Genomic DNA, 20,941 nt, shown 5'->3' with positions numbered 1-20,941 from the left:
GGCACGAAATGGCCAGTATGCCGAATGATGCAGGAGGGTATGGTATGGCTGGATCAAGCGATCCCCACTGGGGCTTCAAAATCAGGCAGAGCAACTTGGTACGTACCGGTCCTTGCCGCCTCAAAACATCTCATGGAGTGTCGGGAAGGCATCTTGTGACCTGGCGGTTGATGTGCTATCAGCTTTTGGAGTCAGAAGCAACGCTTCGAGGCCGCTCCTTTCCGATTCCCGATTGGAATAGTTCTAAACGGTGAGCTGGTTGGGCGTCGAACAAACATCAAACAGCAGATCAACCGTGTTGCCGATATGGACGTGAACGTGTACGAGGTCGAGATGGTTCTCGGATGGACATGATGACCACCAAATGCCCCGAAACAGGTCTTGGTCGGATCGTTGCAGGTGCATGTGCATTTGGACCACGCCACAGACCAGCGTGTGAGATCGGGCAAATCGGCAGATAGTTCTAGCATACCGCTCGCCAACGATCAAAGTTCTTTCGTTGCTGAGCCATGCAATGCCGCATAGGGTCGCTGCGTGGGCATGTGAGGCAGAGCGATTGGGACATATAGAACTAGCAAATAACAATCACACTCCAAACATCACCGTGCAATCGAGTGAAGAGCCCTGGAAGACGAGCACGTGACGGCAGCTCAAGGGTTACCTCAGGGAAGTCACTGTCAGTGCGAACCTCCAGATCCGTCCAAACAAAGGAGGCTCCATTTTGCGCACGATGGACATCCGGACACGCCGCCGTGCCAGATCCATTCACTTTGCAGCCTGCCGCTCTTTCTCTGCACGTCCGCCATGATGAACAACAACAACAACAACAACCCGCACCACCGCACGACACTGCCGATGCAGCGCTGAATAGCGAACAGCATACCGCCGACGCATCCACGCCGACACATCAGCAAGCGAGTGGCAGAAATCGGAGTCCCCGTGCTGGTGCTGGCCGCCAACCAACAAGCCGCCTGACAGGAGGTTATTACCGTCGCCTGCCACAATCCTCATCGACCACCATTGCGACAACAACACCACCACCACCACCACCACCACCACCACCACCACCGTCGACCGCCGACTCGACCACCAACCATCTGGTACCATGTCGACGCCGAAGGCTGGTAAGAAGAGCCTCACGGTCAAGCTGCACATCTCTGGCACACGCCTTCGCGAGTGGCCATCAGACTCGCCGGCACAGCCAGCAGTCGTCGCGCCCATCAAGATAGAGCCATCGCCATCAATACAGCCGCCTGACGCGAATGAAAAATCGTCCGAATCAAATGCGACTCCCATACCCACCAATGGCGATGCTGCCGATGCCAACTCGTTAGCACCACCAAAGGTCGATGGCAGGCGGAAGAGAGGCGGCGCTGCACCATCAGGCCGCAAGCGTGCACCACCCTCGATCGATCCCAATGCTCCGCCTAGAGAGCGAGGTCGACCGGGTCCGAAGAAGAAGCCCAGGCTGTAAGCATACTCCTCCCGCCTGCATCCTCGTGCTGCATGAGCTTTCGGCTGCACTCGAAAGGCTCTTGCGGTATCGTCAACTTTCAAATCAAGCTATGCTAACACTCCTCATAGTGCGGATGGTACTATCGACCGCACAGGCGAGGTCAATGGCGCAGCGCGTGCAAACCCCATCCCGGCACACAAGCTGGGCCCGAAGGCCAACACGGGCAACATCAACGCCAATCTTCGAGCGCTGGACCGCACCGGCAAGCCATGTCGAAAATGGGGCAAGAAGTCACTCAACCTCAAGTCGTTTACGGGTACTGTCTGGTCCATGTCGACCTGGAAAGCACCTCCAAAAGCTAAAGGATTCTCTGGCGACGTCAAGTCCGACAGCAGCAGCGACATCAAGCCAGTCAATGACTCCAGTGCTCTTCCTAGCGATCGAAGTCATTCCCATGTCGGCGAAGACACTATGATGACCGGCATGCAAAGCTCGCCTGCACCTCAGCCAGCAGCTGTGTGAAACCATTTGCATCAACATCAAAAATTTGAATCTGGGATGGATGGGTATGAAGTGGGTCATCAAGGCCGCAAACGATCGCCAACCTGGCCAGCATGTGAACCATCGCATACAATTACCAACATGTGTCATTAGCACTTTAGCGAGGCGTTGGGTTGGGTCATTGATTTCTGGTGGACCGCACAGGCGATGACGACTGGGCGGCCTAGCATGAGTTTGACACTGGCAATTGATACCACTATTCGGACAGGACAACGGGATGCAGAACTTCAAAAGCCCAGAATCTGTTGAGAGCAGTTTGAATACAGCACAACCCTCTCACTAGAGATCATTTCAACAAGAGGCGACAATGCTCCTGTCGGATGTGTGATGAATGTGCCGTGTGAAGAGAATCCAAGTGATTAGAGTCACCGCGAAAATTAGAACAACCAATGCAGTCGTCTGTTACCAGCCTCGTCTGCCTGTCATGTGATAGATTCCACGTTCAAAGTATCGTTTTCCCATCCGTTAATCGTGCTTCCTATCGCAGCCGAAGGGCAGCAGGATGTTGGTGCGTAAGAGGGTGGGGAAGGTGCACGCGGAGCAACGTCCTGCATGATCTCAAGCACGGCACGCTACGCCACGGCAAGCTACGCACTCCTAGGAGGACGAACGTCTTGTGATGAACGACTTCGAACTTTGACTTGCAATCACATCTGCTTACCGCTACCTGAGAATCGTCTCAAACGAATCAGTATCGCGCCGTGTGCCCAGCATAGAACAGTGGAAGATCACCTGCAGCTCCGTCACCACATCACCCATCCAGGTCCAACATCGGCTGCGGCCATCCTGCAGCATCTACCTCGACCCGTCGACGATCAGCGCTGAGAGACTCCCGCTGTACAGGTCTCAGGATCGACCTTGATACCGTTCACACGCTCGCACAGTCCAGCCCTCGGCGACGGCGGTGGTCCCCAGATATCGACCTCACGCCAGTCGCCGCCATCGCTATCTACAGTCCTACACTTTGAGTTAATATGACCAATCGCAACGACGACATCGGATGGACATTCACAAGTGTAAACCCGCGAGATAGAGGACCACCTCCACGCGGCGATACTAGCTGGATATACAGGGGCCTTTGGACATCCGAAGAGCCAGCAATCCATCCTTCGAGAGGCAGACTTTTCATGGGCATGTCGGGAGGCTACGATTACGAGAGCACGAGCGGTGGCACACACAGGCCAGGCTCAGGTGCTGCGCCTGCGCATGATTCTGAGAGATGGGGAATGGAGGGACTGCATTGCCCGGAGAATCTCGAGCAGCCCTTCTTCGTTCCTTCGTATCTCAGACAGTCGCGGCATGTCGAGAGATTACGGCAAGAGCATGAGAGACAAATGGCGGAATTGCGAGAGTTCACGCTGCGTCACCAAGCCTCTCGTCAGCCCGTACTATCGACGAGTCCGAGCATCAGCAATCTGAACAAGACCACCACCACCACACATTACCATCGCGCACCGGTGCAGGATATCATCGAGCGATTACCGCCGCCTTCGGTGGAAGATGAGAGGCTACATCGTTTGCCGAGTCGCTGGAGTGAGGAGGACAAGATGAATGGGCTGGAGATCATGGCAGACGGGACTGAAGTTCGTTTCAATGGAATCACAAAAACGTCCGACGAGGCAGCTGCGGTGAGAAGCAATCATCCCATGCCGAAAGAAGTGGGCATATACTACTTTGAAGTGACGATATTAAGTCGAGGGAAGGATGGGTTGATCGGCATAGGCTTCTCGTCACAAAAGGCGAATCTGAACCGATTGCCAGGCTGGGAGGGCGAGTCTTGGGCGTATCATGGCGACGATGGATGCATATTTGCGTGTACGGCAAGCGGCAAAGCCTACGGGCCACGATTCGCCTCACAAGATGTCATTGGGTGTGGTGTGAACTTCCGAACGGGCAACGTTTTCTTCACCAAGAACGGCAATCACTTAGGTATGCATGGCCGGTTTGATGTTTGTTTCGCGTGAGTCCGCTAACTCGTGATAGGCCAAGCGTTATCAGGCATCAAACACGGCCAGCTATTTCCATCGGTGGGCATGAAGAAGCCTGGCGAACACCTCCGCATCAACTTTGGAAAAACGCCTTTCGTCTTTGACATCGACAGCATGGTGGAGCAAGAAAGGCAGAGCGTCCTCGCCGACATGGCCAAGGCCGACGTCAGCAATCTGCACCCGCCAGACGACGAGAGCGCGTTGGTCAACAACCTCATCGGGCAGTACTTGGCTCATGAAGGCTATGTGGAGACGGCCAAAGCCTTCCGCCGCGACGTGCAAGAAAGGCAGCAATCTCTTTCGGATGACTTCACGTCGTTTGCGGTATCCAGTGATGAAGACGATGTGCATGCATTGCACCGACAGCGCATACGGAGGGCCATTCTCGATGGCGACATCGACAAAGCGATGAAGTATCAGGCTAGCTACTACCCGACACTGTTCGAAGACGACCGGAACCGCGACATATACTTCCGACTGAGATGCCGCAAGTTCATTGAAATGATGCGGCGCCACTCGGATCTGCAAAACTCTTCTTCCTCACCTGCCACCGTCACCAAGTCCGTCGAATCATTAGGCAGCAACGGCCACGCCAACGCAGCAGAAGACGGCGACGACGCCACCGAACCACCAGACACGCAAATGGAGCTCGACGATCAATTACACCGAGAGACGTCGAAAAGCCTCGAACCACCCACCGCAGACGACGTCGACATGGACGCCTCACAAGAACTTCCCCCCAAAATCCACTTCATGAAAGCCGACCAATTGCTCGCCGCCGCCATCACGTACGGCCAGGAACTGCAAGGAGAATTCAGCGCCGACGTGAAGCGGAAGAAGCAGTTTAAGGAAATCTTTGCCGTCATGGCCTACGCGAATATCAAGGAGAGCCCTGTCAGCCATCTTTTCGATACTCAGGGGAGGATTCTGATTGCTGAGGAGGTGAATGGGGCTATTCTTGGTGAGCTGGACACGATATTCAATATGGGCATGATCAATCGCTGACCTTTTCTATCTAGTGTCCCTAGGCAAACCCTCATCCGCTGCTCTGGAGAAGTTGTGTGCGCAGACGGAAGTTTTACTCGAAGAGACGGCGAATCGAAATGGTGGGGCCACGGCGTTGGTTGGTGTTCAGGTGGATTTTTTGAGGGGATAGGGGGAGGGAGGGAGGGATGATGGATGGATGGACGAATGGGAGGGTGGAGAGAGGTGGAGTATCTCCCTCTTTCATACGAATGGATTTTTTTTTTGGTTTGGCTCGGGTCACAGCGAGGCGTATATGGCTAGGCAAGGCGTGTGATGGGGCGGAATAGAACGGGATGAGAAGGCGTCGAACGCGTCGAAACCGAATTAGGACTTCGGATTTCAGATCGTCGTTGTCGAAGGAATGAATTTGAACAGTGAGGCTCCTCGGTGCAAAAGTCCTTCTCGTCGATCTTCTTTCTCCTGCTTCTTTCTCCTCATCTGAACGTGCCGCACATTCATGATGGAAAGTCTCAGCCAGATATCTATTCAGTCTCAATCAATCTGTGTCTTTACTTGAGAATCTGCGTTTCGAAACATTGATTTTGTGATTTTTTTCTTTTCTTTTTTGACGGATGGATGGATGGATGAGTGGATATGAAAATCCATAAATCTTACATTTCTCTTTTTTTTTCTCGCAAAATCTTCCATTCTCCCTTTTTTTTAGCTCGTGATTTCATCACGCATAGCGGCATCGATCGTTCGTTACCATCGTCATTTATCCCTCCTCCTCCCTCCCCATCCCTCGCAAACCCCCTCAAATCCTCCAACCTCACCACCCTCAACGCCTTCTCGTTCGTCGCTCGCAACCACACCTTCGGAACAATCTTCTCCCCGTCCTTCTCCCTCCCACTCTTCGCCGCTTCGAACGCTTCCAACCATCTCGAAGCACACAGACACCATTTACAGCCTTCCTTCATGCCCCCGATGCTGCGGAGGTCGTTGCCTTGGCGGGCGGTGAAGTTGAGGAATCTGGGGAGAGGTTGGTTATAGGAGGGAGGGAGAGAGAGAAAGTCGCTTACGCACTCTTCTGTTACTTCTGCTGCTATGGCGTGGTTGCCGAAATCTGAGGCTGGGACTTCGCAGTAGCCGGTGCGGAGGTAGCCGGTTATTGGGGAGGTGGAGTGGAGGGTTAGTGGTTGCTTGAAGACGTTGAGGGATTTGGACATTGTTGTTGTTTTGGGGGGATGGGATTGAGGGTTTTGTTTTCGAGGAGGGGGGTTGTTGTTGGTTGGCGGCGAGGAGTAGAGGTGATGTTGAGAGGAGGAGGATTAGGTGGAGGGAATAATATTAAAGCATTTGGGGGGAGTGCACGTGTTGTGAGGTAGTGGGTTGGTAGAGCTATGGACCCTTGTTGATGCATTGGACTCGGGAGGATGATGTCATGAGGGACTGGCTGGGGACTGGGGCAGGTTGGCAGGGAAGGGCATCTTGATGGACACATTACAGTAGATTTTTTTTTCTTTTGGAGATGTTGAGGCTTTGGTATGCTATCGAAGGAATTCATCAAGCTTGGTCTGACCTCTGTGTTCAAGGTGATTTTGTTCCTGAACATGGACAGTATTAATGCTTCCATTCCGGGAAGCCCGTCTAGCTCTATCGCAGAACTTCGATATAAGGTAAAACAGGCTCTCTCAATTACATTCTCGTTGACTTGGTGCTTCAATTGCCTCTCTGCAATCGCTACTCCATGGCTTAGGATGCCATCTCCATCCCGGACTGTATCGAAAACCGCTCATCCTAGCGTTTTACTCTGAGTCCACCTAAAAATCGACCAGAACATCTCCGCAAGCCTAATAAAACTGAGAGACCTCGAATGACATGACGCTCAAGCAGATCGAATCTACATTAGCCGAATCGTCCATTCCAAGTCTTTGACAGAGCTGGGTAGAGAGGATGAGATGGGCAAGAAGTTTGGTGGTTTCATTGTGAATGTGTGTGACGCCAGAAATATGGGAAGTTGGCGCTGAGAGGACGGGCCACGGGATTGGATCAAGAAGTAGTTCGGTATATTTGTGTGACCATGGTAGGATTCGAAAAGTGTTTGTCAATGGCTGGTTGGTAGAGTTGTGGCAGAGATGCGGCGTCGAACAGCAAGATTTGGTAATGCAGTGGCTCGGCAGCAATCCTGATTTCTGAGAGGGATGTAGAGGAGGATGTCTCAGGCCAAAATCCAGAAGCGCTCCGATCGAGGCTGAGTCGCGCAAGACAACAACGGTAACTTGGAGTGAGCGCTTGATCTCAAGCAAGCCGATATGTCTATTCGTTGTGCTTCCTGGCACACCAGTCCATGTCTGCATTGTGGTCACTTCACGGTAGCGAATCTGACCCCAGACAAGCAGTCCATCACCACGGACATGCAAGAGCGTTGGAATGCTGAGGTGTCAGTGAAGTCTGGGCGAGGATGGTGAGTCGCAACATCTGCCATTCGCTCGTCGTCGTCGTCAACGTCGCGGACGCTACTGGAAAACCACATGGACAGGGAAGAGGGTACCGAATGATGGTTGATACCGAGGCGGTTGACAAGGAAAGTGCAGGAGATCCGCCGTAGCCTCACCTAATGCTGCGGCCAGGGGCCAGGAAACTGGTCAGTGGGCCTGGACAGGCGTCCCACGATGGTGGCGGGCGATCGAAGGGTCCGCCAGCTGGGGGGTGCCGAGGCGGTGCGATGCGGATGCGCGTGGCTGCTGCTGCACGCGCAAAGCATGTTCTGACTTGGTGACGTCCGTCCAACTGTACATATGAAGCCCAAAAACCTTTTGCACAAAGAATACTATACCACACAGTAACACATATCAAGTTGACCGCTGAAACGAGACGATTCCGCTAGTACTAATATTTTCGCGATACGACGAGGCGCTACCTTACTATCGCTAAAATGAGTCCCGCGACGCGTCCGATTAAAACAAACTAGCGACTAACAACACTAAAGATATACTAAACCGACCCAATTTAAGACAATACTACACTATTTATAAAGCACTGTCGCGATATCGAAGCATAGTTAAAGGGCGAACCTAGAAAGAGTAGACCGACTAAGATTAACGCGCTTAAAGTACTAGATAAGCTAGTAGAATTCGGCCTTAACTACGCGTCCTAAGTAACTAACTATACAACGAACGACATTAGTATTATACTATATAACATTTAAGTAAGATTAGTTTACTCGGCTATAGTCGAGAAAGAAATACTATACTATATAAAAGCTAGCCCGAGAGGCTACGCTTTAGTAGTACGCGAATCTATATAAGCTATATAGAAGGCAGTACTCTCTCTACGGTATTTAAACTTAGGCTAAAGGGAGAGGACTATTAACCTATCGATAATCTATACTCTCCGAATTAAAATACTAGACCTATTAGCCTAAAGGGCACTCCGTACGGCCGACTAAGAGCTATTTAGACTGCTATCTCTTATTAATAAGAACGCGAGAAACTAAGGCGTTTAGGCACAGGTTAATGCCGCAAAACAACTACTATCGGGAGACCTCGAGCTACACTTTAACGGCTATAAATAAAGGGAGCAATTTATACGCTAATCGATACCGTTTCTAAACAGGCTAGGCTTAGGAACTACTATTATTACCTACACCTATCCTCTAGTTATTTACGATATACCGACGCGTATAATTAGCATATACGCAGCCGGTAAATAGAAGGCTATTAGAGAGATTCTCCTCTAAAATAGCGCCGCTATCCCGAATAGTACTATTATATATATCGGCTAGCTAGTTAAAACGAGAGCTAATACAAAACTAACATTATTAATAGTCCTTTATTTTACCTACGCTTCCGACGCTAATAAGGTACTAGATCGAGGCCTACGGTAGTATAGTAGCCTATATATAGCCGAAATCTTTAAACTAGGCGCGAGAATCTAATAGTGCTTTAAATACTAACTATATAGTTATAACGGAACCCGGTACCGTATACTAGAACGATGCCCGCTATATGCTAGGCTATATAAGAAGAAGGCCTACTAGCTAAACACGCCGCTACGCTACGCGCTCTACTTAGGACTATATATAGTATTTAGCGAGGGCTGCCCCGAGAGAAGGAAGGCTAAAGTAAAAGCAGCGGCATTAGGGGAGTACTATATAAGGTTTAACGTCCTAGTAGAGGAACGACTAACTAAATAGCAAGGTAGACGAGCAGAAGTAGGCGGTTACTAAGATCCGGAAAACAGCTAAGTCTAGACGCTAGGGGCACAATTAAAACAGACTAGCTATATTATACTACCCGACTCGGACCTACTAAGCGATAAGGACCTACTACCGGGGAGGCCCCTTTCGGATATAGGTAAATAACGCGTCTTACGCGTCCTAGAGCCTAGCGGTAGTATAGCGAAAGCAATAGCTGCTGCACTAAGCGCTAAAGCAAATTTAGTATCTTTATCGCCTACGCCTGCCGCTCTAATACCTTGCCTAGACCGCATTCCCTCTACGTAGAATTAGGTTTAAGTTTATACCGACCTAGATAACTACTAGGAGCGCCCGCTAACTACTATACTATTATTACCGCAGAGGAATACGCTACTCTTACCTCTTAAGAATTTAGCGCTTTGTATTAAAGAGCTAAAATTAAAAGCTAAAGAGATAGAGGCCCTACTATAAGCCGAATAGGCCCGGGAACGCGCTAAAGTAAGGAAGAGAAAGCAACCGATCGAAGACAACCTAATCTAGCTCTACGTAAACGGTTAATAATCTAGCGCCGATTTAGGGGACTTAATCGGTAACCTAGAGTAGCTTAAAACACTCGACTAAGGACGAGGTAAGCGAATTAAAACCCTTATATAAAGCGGTTAATAAGTAGCCGCTAAAATTACTAAGAAGAAGGCAAAAAGCCTTAAGCGGAAACGGGCCTCTAAACGCAACTTAGAGAGCGACAAAGAGAACTAGCTAAAGCGGGTTACTCGCCGCATAAGTATAGCACTAATTTAAGTATTACCGTAGAAAGTGCTTACTAAAGACGAATAGATGCTCTAACTAGTACAGGGCGACTTAGTAGTAATAGGCGATAGCGATATAAGCTCTAGCGCAGCTAGAGCTAGTAGTAACACTAGTAGCGACGAGTTATAGGATACGCTATTCTAACCGGACAGCTACGATAACGTTAGAGACTAGTAGAACTACCGCTCTCTAAAACACTACGTATCCTTTAATATAACGTTGCTAGCAGTATCTACCGTATAGCAGCGCTATTCGACAGCCCCTAAATTTATAAATACGATATTATCGCTATCTAAGAGCCGTACCTTAATAAACAGAACGAAGGCTACGTACTTATACACTAGCCGCAGCGGGACCTCTTCTAGCTTCTCTTTTTAGGAAAGTCGGACGCGAGAGTTACTATATTCGTTACAAAACGATAGGCTATAAGTAAATAGATAACTTACCTAACCGAGGAATATATATACAAAATTACCGTCCGATTAGGGCAACAAACGCTTACTATAATTAATGCCTACTAACTACCGATCGACAACGACTCTACGGTTATTTAATACCTCGTAGGACACATTACGCTATATACAATCCTCGTAGGCGATTTTAATGCACACTACTAAAACTAGATGCCTAACAAACCGAACAACGTAAGAGGCCGATAGCTTAATTAAATAGCTTAGGACTATTACCTTATATAGGTAGTCCCTAGCGGGCAAACGACTAGAATCGACCCGAGAGATAGTAGTATATTAATATTAGACCTCGTCTTTTATTTACCGGCTATTACTTACCGAAACCTTTTAATTAGCATAGAGTACGACTAGGACTCCGACTACCTACTAGTTAAATCGACGTTTGTCTTCGCCTACCTACTACTATAACTATAGGAAGAGTAACGAAGGAAGTAGAAACAAACCGACATTTACGTACTCTCCGCCTGCCTACGATAGCTACAAGTTCTAAGAGTAGACGAGCTAGACTTACTAGAGCGCCTTAATAAATGTGTTATTAGACTCTAAGTAATACTCTATTAGGCAATTAAAGAGGCAGTCCCTACGGCGAGGTACGCCGAAGGTAGAACGAGAACCGGCTAGACCTCCGAATTTACGGTACTACGTTAGGAGACCCGATAGCTTAAGCGGTACCTCCGACGCCGTTAGATTACCGAAGGCCCCGAACATAAAAGGTACTTAGAACTATGCGGTAAATACAAGCGACAACTCTGTATATAGAAAAGAGACTAATTTAGGCAGGATATAGCAGCCTACGATAATAATCTCCCTCGACTTTAAAAGGTAATTAAATAGAAGTCTAACTAAGGGTGCCTTCGGACCTTATACTTCCTAATAATGTAATATAATAGACAGTTAATTACCTCTAGCTACGATAAGGCAAAGCTACTAGAATCGGCTTTCTTTCTAGTATAATAGGCGGCCGATTTAACCGACATTATACCCGACTTTAACTATTTCGAGCCTATCCCCTACCTACCGATTACGCTCTACGAAGTAGCACTAGCAGTAAAGAAGATAGCTACTAGGAAGGCCCTAGGACTAGACGGCATCCTAGCGGAGATTATTAAGAGGGCACTAATGTACCTACTGCTATTCGAAGAGGAACTATTAGAATTAGGCTCCGGTACCGACTTAGACTCCGAAAGCGAAGGCGATATACCGAGTAGTAGCGACTACTTAGAGGACACTACTATATCTACGGCGAGCGCCCGCTAATAAGGTAACGAGGAACTATATTACAGTAGGGACGGTACGCTAGCTAAGCCCGGTATACACTTTCCGTAGAACCGTAGATACTTATCCTAATACTATACTATAGCTAACCTACTAATCGTCCCTCGTGTAACAATTAGTAGCTTCGCTTTAGTTAGATCTAGATCCGTTTAAATAGTACCTAAGTACTAGACGAACGGGCACCTTAAAAAAACTAAAAAACCCTACCGCCGCCGCCTAACGCGACCGCGAGGTCCCGCACTAGCGGTACCGACCCACCTACCTAACTATAACAACTACCTACGCTCGATATAGATACGATTACGATAGTCCTCTAAATTCCGTATATTATCTTCCGTATACACATAGCTATATACCGATAGCTCTCTAATCGACGGCGCCCTATAGCCCTTTAATCGCTAAACTAGGCGGCCCGCCTTCCTTATCTAGGTTTGTTTACTCTATACTAGCACCTACCGAAGCGGGCACTAGTCGAGGCAAGAGCCTATAAGCACCCTAACAGTTTCCCGACTTTAGTCTAGTTCCTTAACTCTATACTTATCCTACATTTTTACAAGATTACCGAGCCTACGCTTATTCTATAAATACGCTAGCTTCCGTATGCCCCGATTTAGACGCCTACTCGTTAAATATCGCTTTTTGCTTTAAGGAGTTCTTAGCTAACGCCGGTTACGCTAAGTTAGTACACTAGAAGTAAAGAGACCCGCTTATAGCAATCGTTACAAAAATTACTACGTATTATTAGCCCCTAGAAGAATATATACTACGAAAACTCTCGGATACTAGAGGCGGTACTACCCTCGGTTTCCCTTAGGATTAGGTAGTTAACCGCTCTTTAGTTACGGTAGTAGCGAAGACGCTACTTACTCTCTATAACGAACTTGCAGTTTTAGATACAATAGGACCTAACGACTTAGCGGCTCCTACTCCGGAACTAGTACTACCCTCTCTAGATATAGTAGTGCCCGCAAGTCTAAGTCCGGACACTAGCCTATAGCTACGTCGCCGTCGGACGATTTTAGTAGCTAGTACGCGACGTGTTACGTACGTACGCTATAGGTCCTTACTAATTGTTTTTCCCCTAGGTCTGCGAGAACTTAGTACCTTAGAGCTGTTACCTATAAGCAGTCCTAATTTGTCCTTACCGGTTTTAGTCGGCTCTAAGTAGTAGAGCCCTAAATAGCAAGGTCCTAAGTAATATAGTCCTAAGCCCGAGTACTAGGATACGGAGTAGTAGAGTCCTAAGTAGCAAGCTCCGGAGCGAGAGAGCCCTAAGCCCGAATAGTAGGAGCTTCCGGCCCCGAGCAGTCTAGAGTCCCTTTCTTTAGGTACTAAGCCTTACTAAGAGTCCTCTCTATTAGGTCCTAAGCTCTAGTATCGAGGTCCCGAGATATAGCAGCAAGTGCCGTTAAGTCTACCCGTTTCTACTAAAGACACAGCCGATATGTCCTAAAATATAGACCTAGAATTCTAGCGTACGGACTTAGTATACGTAGAACCTAGTATCGAGCGGGACCTACCTCCTCGATAGTAGATATAGCGCCGCCGATCGGTTAACGCTTTCCTAGGCACGGAAGCTAGGCGTCTAGTCGCGGACCGCTAGCGGGCACGTAACGCGGCCGTAGGACTATCCTCCTAGAACTAGCGCAACGGTAAGCAGCTAGCTTACGATAATCCCTAGCCGTAACGCCTATAAGAGGGCGCGCTACGCGAAGTCCTACTACGCGAGAACTAGAACGCCGCTAGCGCTAACGCGGCCGATAAAGACGCTAACGGCGAAATCCTAAACGCCGCTAACCTAGCCGTCCTACGTAATAAGATACGCTAGCTATTTAGACAACTATTAAATTAACAAGTTATCTAAATATAGCAACTTAGGGATGAAATTAGGGACGAGATCGACTAGTTACGCTAGAGCATCCCTTTAAGCTTAGTATAAGATAGGCTCGACACCGGGAGAGCTAAACGCCTCGCGCGTATAGGTTTAAATAAACAGGTCCCGTAGGAACAAGTCCCGTTAGCCCTACTGCCTAACCTAGTTAAGGCCTAGCCGCATTAGTTACGCCGTAACGTATAACGCAATGCCGAGGCTAGAGAACGCCGCTATAGCTAAGGCGGTACCGCTAGCGGAGGCCCTCTAAGCCCGAGCCTAGGTAATTCCGGTATCTAGGGTAGGAACTTTAGCCCTCGAGGTTACCGCGTTAACCCGCACTATATCGACAACTTTTAGTTTAGCCGCTTACCCTATTATAGCCTGTAACGTTCTTAGCGCTTAGAGAGGTTTAACCCGATAGATATCGGGTACTTCTACCCTAACGCCCTATATACAGACTTAGACAGCTAGGACATCTATACGTACGGTAACAAGGTTACCTTTACCTCGGTATACCTGTTTTTAGACGCGGCTTGCGACTACGCGGCGGTTAATTACGCCCGCATAGTACGTACCTAGCTTACTAAGTACCTACGTAGAGCCGTATAGTAATAGTTTATCTACGAGCTAACGAGTAATAACCGCGACACTATCCGCGGAGGAGAGGGCATTAAGCGCTAGTATAAGGCACTAAGGGACAAGTTTAGTAGATCTATCGTCGAGGCCTAGGACAAGCTATACGCTAAATCCTATACAGTATAGGACGTACGTAACCGTAGAGCACCCTAGCAATTTATTATAAACTGTATCCGCTACGTACGTAAGGCGGGTCTCGAGATAGACCCGAATAGGCCGTACGCCCTCCTCTATTAGGTATAGCTACGATTCGAACCGCGCCTATAGGACAAGCTCGACAAGCCCTTACTAAGTAATACGATTTACACTTTTACGCGAGCCGTAGAAGACAAGTATAAAGCATAGTGCCGTAGATATATACAGTCCGATACCTACGGTACGGCGCGAGGCTGTAATAGATATAATAGTAAGTTATAGTATCGAAACGCTTATAATAGCGACTAGTACGCCGATTCTTCGGGCGCGTATTGCGATACTTTAGGTCGCGGTTACGCTAGTAGGTTCGACGACTAGTACGCCGTAGTAGCACGCGGATATCGCGATAACTTAGGTCGCGGTTACGCTAGCGGCTACGGCGGCGGCTATAGCAATAAGCGCCCTAGAAATAGTAGCTATACTAATTAAAACTAGTATTAGTATCGAGACTAAGGAAACGATAAGCAAGCCCTAGCGGGGGAGGGACGCTAAAAAGAGTACGCTTCTAACCGTAATAACCGAGTAGAGCTACGTAATAATAATCGAGGCTACGAAGCGCGCGGTAGCAAAGGGAACGCTAATTATAGACGACGACAAGATAGGGGTACGTAAAAGGACGTACGCGATACCTAGGGTTAGTAATAATGCGGCCGTTAAGATAATAATGCCCCGCGTAACTATTACGCTAATAAGTAGGAACCGGAGCCTTAGGGCGAAGATCCTACCCCTATCCTATATACGAGTTTATACTTACGCCCGCGATTAAGCTTACGCTACTCCGCGAGGCTAGTAAGCCCGCACTCTATACTAATATATTTTAACGACTAGGTAGATATCTACTAGGGATTAGACGACGTAGATAATAACGCCTCTTTATAGGACTCCGTATTAGTATACTATAGCGAAGTTCCGCTACTATCGCCTTTCTCCCTATACGTCGGCAAGTACCTTCCCCTAGCTATAGAACCCTTCGCTACGATACGGCCTTTAAAGTTCTTATACTTAAATTATAGTGCGAAATTCGATAGTAACAATCTCTTATAGGACTATAGGCGTACTAAGCACGCTACGGAGCTAACGCCTAAGAGGGATAGCGTAGAGGAGGACGCTAGGCTTATTAAGTCCGCTATATTGCTAAAGATTAAAGGAGGATACGCGTTTCGAGGCTATTATTATCTGCGTATAGTCGTACGCCTATAGAAGGACGGCACCGAGTACGCGGTCTGCTTAGATATAGGCGCTATAGTATTACTTATCGACGAGGCCTTCCTACGCTAGATACGCCCGGATATCGAGCGCAAGCGTCTAGTAGCTCTACTAAAGGTTAAAGGCGTAGAATCTACGGACATTAGCGAGTACGTAGATCTCGACTTTTAGGTACTAGGAATCGTTAAGAGCTCTAAGGTTATCGCCTATATACGTTATAAGGTATATATCGTTAAGGAGCTTAGCGCTAAGTTCCTTATAGCAATAGACATTATCGGCCCGGAAGGCATTAAGATTAATGTGCTATACCGTACGGTAACGATTAATTCCTATAAAAAGGCGAAGATTCCCCTACTAGTAGGCCGCAAAGATTAGGTTAAGTTCCGCACGGTTATATACTCTAGCGAGGAGAACGTCGTTCTAGCGCCGTAGATAGTAACTTCGGTACCTATCTAGTTTGGAATAGACCTTCCTATAGACCGAGACGTAGCCTTCTACCCGCAAAACTAGGAGCTTAAGAACAAGGCCCTAACTATCTACGCCGTAGTAGTAGACGCCGCTATAAATTTCGTATAAGTCTATAACGATACGGATTAGCTACAAACTCTACTACGATATACAAAGATAGGATATATACGCGAGTGTAACTACTACAGTTGCTACTATATCGCGCCTAAAGATTACGGCGTAGCCGGCCTTCTACTACCGGATATGCCGAACCCTACTAAGAAAACGCAACTTTTTAATAGCGTAACGGCCTACGGTACCGAAGAGTAGGTATAACGTATCGAGGCTATAGTAAAGAAGCACGAGGACCTATAGAAGGATAAGGGCACTACTATAGACATTCCTAAGTCCGACTACCTAGAAGTTACGCTAAAGCTAGGCTACGAGAACGATAAAGTTCCTATAGTAGCGTACCTACTCTACGCCCTCGATAAAGAAGTCGTAAACAAGACGTTCGACCTACTATACGCCTAAGGAAAGATGTCCTTTACGACTAAGCCTACCTAATTCGGGTTCCTAGTCTTCGTAGTCTAGAAAACGACGATAGTAGATAGCAAGCTAGTCCGTAAAGGACGCGTAGTCGTAGATATTAGGGGCCTAAACAAGATTGCAGTTAAGGATTCTTATCCACTCCCTAGATAGGAAGACATTATTAAGGCATTACGCGGCTCTACGTATATTACGATAGTAGACGCCGTTGCCTTCTTCTACTAATAGGCCGTAGCCGAGAAGGACCGTAGCAAATTTGCAATTAACAGTTACCGCGGCTAGGAACAGATGCATATAGCTATTATAGGATTCTTAAACAGTATATAATATGTCTAGCGCTAGCTCGACAAGATCCTTAAGCGATATAAATCCTACTGCCGTACTTATATCGACGATATTGTTATCTATTCCTGTACTTTCGAAGAGTACCTAAAGTATCTAGACGCCGTTTTCGAGTGCCTAGCAGGCAAGAAAATCAGTATCGCACCTTATAAGTCGTTCCTCGTATATCTATCTATAAAGCTTTTAGGCTAACGAGTATTAGGGCTAGGATACACTACTTATAAGGAAAAGGTCTAGGCTATTCTAGACTTGAAATTCCCTACTACGCTAAAGGACATCGAATTTTACTTAGGGCTTACTAGATAGCAACGATAGCATATTCTATACTACTCTACGATTACGATGCTATTCGAGAACCGTAAGAAAGAGCTCTTGCGCTTTAGCCTAGCTAACAAGAGCAATAAGCGAAAGCGCTACGTAGCTAGGACCCTAGCCTTCGATATAGACGAGGTACTAGAAACCGAGTATAAGGCCTTTAATATCCTAAGGTAGATGTACCGCGATATTAAGTTCTCCTATTACGCAGACCCTAATCGCCCTATATATATCGACCTAGACGCCTATATAGGGGGATTCGTAGCGGTAGTATGCTACGTTAAAGGAGATCTAGAGCCGACTATCGAGAATAGCAAAGCCGTACGCTTCCTAGTAGATTAGGTACAAGTTATTATATACCTTAGCAAAGCCCTTACGGACGTAGAAAAGCGGTACCTAGCTACCGAGCTTAAGGTTAGCGGACTAGTCTAGATAGTACGGAAGGTACGAATAATCCTATAGGCGGCACGTAAGCTAGTATATATGTTTTCCGACTACATTGCGGCCTTAGGCATTACGACGGCAGCGAGCCTAGCGACGACTACGTCTACGGACAAGCTTAACCTCCGTCTAGTGCGGGCCGGTTAGTACCTCTCTTAGTACCCTAAGCTTAAGATACACTACCGCCTAGGACGCCTCTATAGAATACTAGACGCCTTAAGTAGGCTCGTAGCGGACCTCAACCGAGCGGCAGATTAGATATACGATATACTAGATCCCCTAGTATACGACGATCCGGCGCCTACGAATAATGTAATCGACGCGTACTATATATACCTATACGAAAGCGAGGGTACGATTTGCTTTTACGCTACTATAATCGACGAGTACTCCGGCCGAACGTATACCTCTAACGAGCCTATAGTTTTCTACTCCGTACTCGTAGAACTCGCTACCGAATTTAAGGACGACTTAAAAGCGGGATATACTAAGGACCCCTATTAGTCTGCAATCCTAGCTTAGCTAAACGCTATAGAAGAACGCCGCCTACGAGCCGCTACTAAGAGGACCTTAGACGCGGACGACAACCCTAATTATAAGGAAGCTAATATTATAGGCGAGGCCGAGTCGAGCCTATTAGGACTTTATTTTTTCTTACGCGATAACCTTATCTATTTTAAGGACGACACCGACGGTAGAGAGAGGCTATATATCCCCCGCTCCCTATATAAAGAAGTCTTCTAAATAGCCTATAATTACTATTACTACGTAGGGTATTACCGCACTTACGCTCGCCTATACGCTAGTTTCTATATATACTAGCTCGGACGCGAGGTCTCTAAGTATATCGCTTATTGCTCCGAATATATCCTAAACTAGACGCTCCGCTATCCTCTATACGGCGAATTGCAGCTAATTAAATATTAGCCTATTCTATAGTACGCTATTACTATAGACTAGGTTTACGGCCTACTACCCGATAAGGATAGCTACGATAGTTTCCTTACTAAGACGTATAAGTACTCTAAGCGCGTTATGCTACGTAAGTGCAAATTAACGTAGACGGCGTAGCAGTACGGTAGCGATTAGATCTAAGGATATATCGAAATAGAGCGCAACCTTCCGGCTATTATAATCGGCGACCGGGACCCTATTTAGCTTAGTAACTTTATAAAAGCAGCCTTTAAGAAGTTAGGCACGAGGTTCTTCGTAACGACGGCGTACTACCCTTAGTCGGACGGCTAGTCTAAGCGAACTAATTAGACCGTAGAAATCGCACTACGATTCTTTACCTCTAATTATCCGGATGCTAATTAGACGGACGCACTTCCGTATATCTAGGCCGAGCTTAATAACGCTAGAAACGCCTCGACTAGAGAGGTACCTAATATTCTAATTTAAGGATTTAAGACTAACTTAGACGCGCTAAACCCCCTTACCGAGCTCTCTACTAAGGACTACTTAGTATTAAGATAGGAGGTACGCGATTAGGCTATAGACTCTCTCGCGTAGGCGGCAGCAATAATAAAGAACCGATATAACCGCAAGTATCGCCCTATTTCCTTTAAGACGGGCTAGAAGGTACTACTTAAGCTATATAAGGGATACCGCCTACTAGGGAACCCTAATCGTAAGCTCTCTATATAGCGTACTAGACTATTTAAGGTGCTACGCCTAGTTAGTAACCTCGCGTACGAGCTCGATCTCCCCCTAGTAATGCGTATCTACCCTATAATCTTAGTTTCGTAGCTAGAACTATACCCTAAAGGCCGTAACCTATACGACTAAGAGATGCTAGAGCTAGGCCTAGTAGATAAAGCACCCTTCGATAACGACTATTTATACCTAAAAGCGCTATATTACGAGATTAAAAAGCTCCTCGGACATAGAGTCTCTAGAAGTAAGACGTAGTATCTAGTTAAGTAGCGTAGCTACGGTTACGCGTATAACGTTTAGTACGATATCGATAACCTCCGCGACTCGGCGGAACTCGTCTAGGAATACGATCGCCTCTACCTATAGCAAGTACGACAGCAAGCGTTACGTTAGCAACCGGCACGTTAGCAAGCGCTATAATAGTAGGTACCGACAGCGCTATCCCTAAGCGCGCCGCAGTTAATAGTAGGAGAACTATAGGCTCGGCCTTCTCGGAGGCCTAGCTTGCGCAACTCCTAAAGAACGGCTATATAGAAGGTTAACTAAGCAGTACTATACGTAACAATAGGAATCTCTATCGCGGTATATTACGTTATAGCACTATTGTCTATAATTGAATCGCACCCTACTTTACTTTATTTTAAAACGTACCCTACTTTACCTTATTTTAATATAAAAATAGTTTACTTTATTATCCTCCCCTATTGTCGCCCTAGAGCGCGCGCCGACGCGCCCTATTATTATTATTAACGTATAACGCGTCCTATTGTCGGACGGGCCGTACTATATATGTAAACGGCGCGGCGTAAGCGAGGTAAAGTTTACGTTATAACAAGCGTAGAACGCCCTAGCAACGCCGCAAATTCTTAGTTACTACGTATACGTAATATACCAAATTCTCTCTGCTTATTTATTAGTATTACTAATATCCTTACTAAGTATACGCTGCCTCTACGACTAGCCCCGACAATACTATCTATCCCTAAAATAGAGCGTACCGAGCGCTACCGTCCGCTAGCGGGCGAGCGCGGCCCTCCTATATAATAGTAATACGCCTATAAGGAAGACGAGCTCTTAGAGCTAAGCTAGTAGTAGGTACCGCAGCGTCGCAAGGTTAGCGGTCTGCTATTCGCCTTAGTACTACTACAAATCGAGCACTACGAGGACTATACTAGCACGCCTAAACACATCGCTTAGGTAAGCCTTAATAAAATCCCTTATAATAAGGTTCCGGCGGAGTTATACTGCGAGCTCGACCGACCGCTATTAGAAAACATTAGCAACTTCGTTAACGCTATAGTATAGGCACGAATCTATTGTACGCTACTACTACGCCTACTATTACGCAAAAGAACTTTATAGGTAAACCCTATTACCTTCGAGGACTTCTTCCTAAAGTACTACGGCTCCGATAGGGTATATATTATACGTATTCGTTTAATCGACCTCTCCGAACTTACCTACCTGCCTCTACTGCTGCTCGACCCCGAAGCTAATCTATAGAACCGTAACACCTCGCGCTGTATCGCTATCTTATTGCAGTAGGGCGCTAGCGTTAAC

The 20,941-nt window shown here is 47.3% G+C and overlaps 3 protein-coding genes across 3 annotated transcripts; 2 read left to right on the top strand and 1 right to left on the bottom strand.

Moving 5' to 3' along the window:
* The first annotated feature begins 705 nt into the window (after positions 1–705).
* On the top strand, positions 706–2,431 carry MYCFIDRAFT_88102 (uncharacterized protein). Its single transcript, XM_007928571.1, has 2 exons — positions 706–1,470; positions 1,585–2,431. Exons 1-2 carry the CDS (start codon positions 1,106–1,108, stop codon positions 1,976–1,978), a joined length of 759 nt encoding a protein of 252 aa, XP_007926762.1. The 5' UTR covers positions 706–1,105; the 3' UTR covers positions 1,979–2,431.
* A 770-nt stretch (positions 2,432–3,201) lies between these two features.
* MYCFIDRAFT_107829 (uncharacterized protein) lies at positions 3,202–5,155 on the top strand (the record flags this gene model as incomplete). The annotated part of the gene is made up of 3 exons (XM_007928570.1): positions 3,202–3,946; positions 4,001–4,966; positions 5,025–5,155. Coding segments are annotated over 3 exons (1,842 nt in total), but the record flags the coding sequence as incomplete, so codon positions are not given.
* Positions 5,156–5,598: 443 nt separating this feature from the next.
* On the bottom strand, positions 5,599–6,258 carry MYCFIDRAFT_211371 (uncharacterized protein). Its single transcript, XM_007928569.1, has 2 exons — positions 6,055–6,258; positions 5,599–6,000 (listed from the first exon to the last, which is right to left on the bottom strand). The coding sequence occupies exons 1-2, from the start codon at positions 6,195–6,197 to the stop codon at positions 5,643–5,645; spliced, it is 501 nt and encodes a 166-aa protein (XP_007926760.1). The 5' UTR covers positions 6,198–6,258; the 3' UTR covers positions 5,599–5,642.
* Positions 6,259–20,941: the final 14,683 nt, after the last annotated feature.

Source organism: Pseudocercospora fijiensis (assembly GCF_000340215.1).
Source record: "Pseudocercospora fijiensis CIRAD86 unplaced genomic scaffold MYCFIscaffold_4, whole genome shotgun sequence".
Lineage (NCBI taxonomy): Eukaryota > Fungi > Ascomycota > Dothideomycetes > Mycosphaerellales > Mycosphaerellaceae > Pseudocercospora > Pseudocercospora fijiensis.
This window is presented reverse-complemented; position numbering and strand designations above follow the sequence as displayed.

Excerpts from the sequence above, each read along its gene's own strand:
- MYCFIDRAFT_88102 (XM_007928571.1), top strand. The coding sequence starts at position 1,106 with ATGTCGACGCCGAAGGCTGGTAAGAAGAGCCTCACGGTCAAGCTGCAC. Across the intron at positions 1,471-1,584 it reads CCGAAGAAGAAGCCCAGGCT|TGCGGATGGTACTATCGACC; the intron begins GTAAGCATACTC and ends CACTCCTCATAG.
- MYCFIDRAFT_211371 (XM_007928569.1), bottom strand. The coding sequence starts at position 6,197 with ATGTCCAAATCCCTCAACGTCTTCAAGCAACCACTAACCCTCCACTCC. Across the intron at positions 6,001-6,054 it reads GCAGCAGAAGTAACAGAAGA|ATTCCTCAACTTCACCGCCC; the intron begins GTGCGTAAGCGA and ends ACCTCTCCCCAG.